The following is a 2266-nucleotide window of genomic DNA, read 5'->3' on the forward strand; positions in this document are numbered from 1 at the left end:
AAAAGATTACTGAAATTTTATATGAATATTTTTTATAAAAAAATTCATTTTATTATAGGTTTTTTAAAATTAAACCAAAATTCCTTTTAAATTTCTTGAAATATTAATATTTTTATCAAATTAAAATAATAGTTTCTAGTAAATTATATTTTAATAAATAATTTAAAAAGAATTATCTAAAATATATTTAAAGAATTTACAACTTTTGGTTCATTTTCTTCTACAAACATTGATTTACCCATAGGCCATAGCAGCGAAGCGACGAGGAAGTTAATCCGAAATGAGATCCATTTCGAAACCTCTGAAGTTGTTAAGCAGACTCAGTTTCCACAAACTCCATTCAGAGACTTCGTTTAACTCAACACCCAAACACACCACCACCACCAACATCGTTACCTTATTATGCAATTCATTCAGAATGAAACAGAATTGGGACACCCTTACCCACAAATTCAGTTCCATCAAATTAAACCATTCATTAGTTGAACAAGTCTTGTTAGAGCTAAAACACCCGACCGACGCAAAAAACGCATTAAGTTTCTTCCACTGGTCCTCCAAGACGCACAGTTTTCAACACGGACTTCGCTCTTACTCCATAACCATCCACCTTTTACTCCAAGCTGGTTTAATCACCGACGCTAATGCATTACTCGAATCCCTCGTAAACAAACACACCAAAACCCATACAGTTCGTGCGATTATTGATTCATTTATAAACACCTCTGAGTCTGTCTCCGGTTCTCACCTTCCGGTTTTCGATCTTCTCGTTAAAGCCTATGCTAAAGCTAGATTAACGGACGTTGCTTTCGCCGTTTGCCGTTGCGTCGAGGAGTGTGGCTTTTGCGTTAGTTTATCAAGTTTCAATGCTCTGCTTTATGTTGCTCAGAAGGGTAACCGTTTTTCCACCGTTTGGGACGTTTACGGTTACATGATTGGGAAAAGAATTTACCCTAATGTAGTTACATTGAGGATTATGATTGATGCTCTTTGTAAAGAGGGATTGTTACAAAGGAATGTGGATGCCCTGGATCAAATTATCGGTAAGCGAAATTCGCATTCTCCTTCGGTTATTGTTAATTTGAGTTTGATATTGAGAATGTTAGAAAAGGGAAATGTGGAAGAAGAAGATGTTGATAATGAGTTAGTTAAGTTAGTTACACTGTTGAAGAGATTGTTACAGAAGAATTTGATTGGTGATTCTGTTGCTTACTCTTTGATTGTTCATGTTAAAATTAGGTTAGGGAATTTGGATTCTGCTTTGGAGATATATGAGGAGATGGTGAGAAGAGGTTTTAATGAAAATTCCTTTGTTCACACGTCGTTTATACGAGTGTTTTGTGGGAAGGGACGAATTGATAAAGCAATTGAATTGATGAAGGAAATGGAAGCGAAGGGGTTAAGGCCTTATGGTGAGACTTTTGAATGTGTTATCGTTGGATGCGCGGATTCGGGACGGTTGAAAGATTGTTCAAGTTATTTCGAGGAAATGTTGTGTGCTGGGTTTGTTCCTAGTTGTTCGTCGTTTGATAAGATGGTTGCGAAGCTTTGTGAGAATGGGGATGTGGAGAAGGCAAATGATTTTTTGACTGTGTTATTAGATAAAGGGTTTTTGCCGAGTGATGAGACTTATTCTCATCTGATTTATGGTTATGCTATAAAGGACGAGGTTCAAGAAGTTCTCAAGATATATTATGAAATGGAGTATAAGTCTATGTGTCCTGGATTGTCTGTTTATTCATCGATGATTAAGTGTTTGTGCCGTTTTGGAAAGCTTGAAGATTCGGAGAAGTATTTAAGGATTATGAAAGGTCGATCATTGGTTCCAAATGTTAATATATATGAGACGTTGATCGCTTGTCACGTGCAGAAGGGAAACAATGATAGGGCTCTTCAGCTTCGCAATGAAATGGCCTCATTGGAGTCGCAACATAGTTAGTGTTCCCAAAAGAGGTGAAGATAGGAAACCTTTCAGAAGGTAGCACTTGTTAATTATTTGAAATAATTGTTTCTTGGTTCTAGGCTCTAGCAATGTAAAATGTCAAATCAACGGTATGAAATGTTACTGAATTTTTTTTTTCATAGGTGCTCTCGTAAGTGTTGTATGCGTCAGAGATGATTTATGTTTGAAAACTTGGCTTTGGATTATACATTTTGTATAGGTGCTTGTCAACTATTTGCTGTACTATATTTCTCGATTTAATTTTTTTTAAGGAAAATTGTTTCAAAGATTGTGGAGGAATTGTTGACATCTGTCTTCATACAGATC

At 35.9% G+C, this 2266-nt stretch overlaps 1 protein-coding gene across 2 annotated transcripts; it reads left to right on the forward strand.

Moving 5' to 3' along the window:
* Positions 1–221: 221 nt before the first annotated feature.
* Positions 222–2225, forward strand: LOC101512725 (uncharacterized). Of its 2 annotated transcripts, none has more exons than XM_012712434.3 (2): positions 222–1975; positions 2083–2225. In XM_012712434.3, the coding sequence occupies exon 1, from the start codon at positions 281–283 to the stop codon at positions 1934–1936; it is 1656 nt and encodes a 551-aa protein (XP_012567888.1). In that variant the 5' UTR covers positions 222–280; the 3' UTR covers positions 1937–1975; positions 2083–2225. The 2 variants fall into 2 exon arrangements, with proteins under 2 accessions (XP_012567888.1, XP_004517198.1); XM_004517141.4 differs by having other exon boundaries at positions 222–1950.
* The last annotated feature ends 41 nt before the right edge of the window (positions 2226–2266 follow it).

Source organism: Cicer arietinum, unplaced genomic scaffold, assembly GCF_000331145.2.
Source record: "Cicer arietinum cultivar CDC Frontier isolate Library 1 unplaced genomic scaffold, Cicar.CDCFrontier_v2.0 Ca_scaffold_5602_v2.0, whole genome shotgun sequence".
NCBI classification, from domain to species: domain Eukaryota; kingdom Viridiplantae; phylum Streptophyta; class Magnoliopsida; order Fabales; family Fabaceae; genus Cicer; species Cicer arietinum.

Bases quoted from the DNA above. Each gene is read 5' to 3' on its own strand.
- LOC101512725 (XM_012712434.3), top strand. From the start codon at position 281: ATGAGATCCATTTCGAAACCTCTGAAGTTGTTAAGCAGACTCAGTTTC.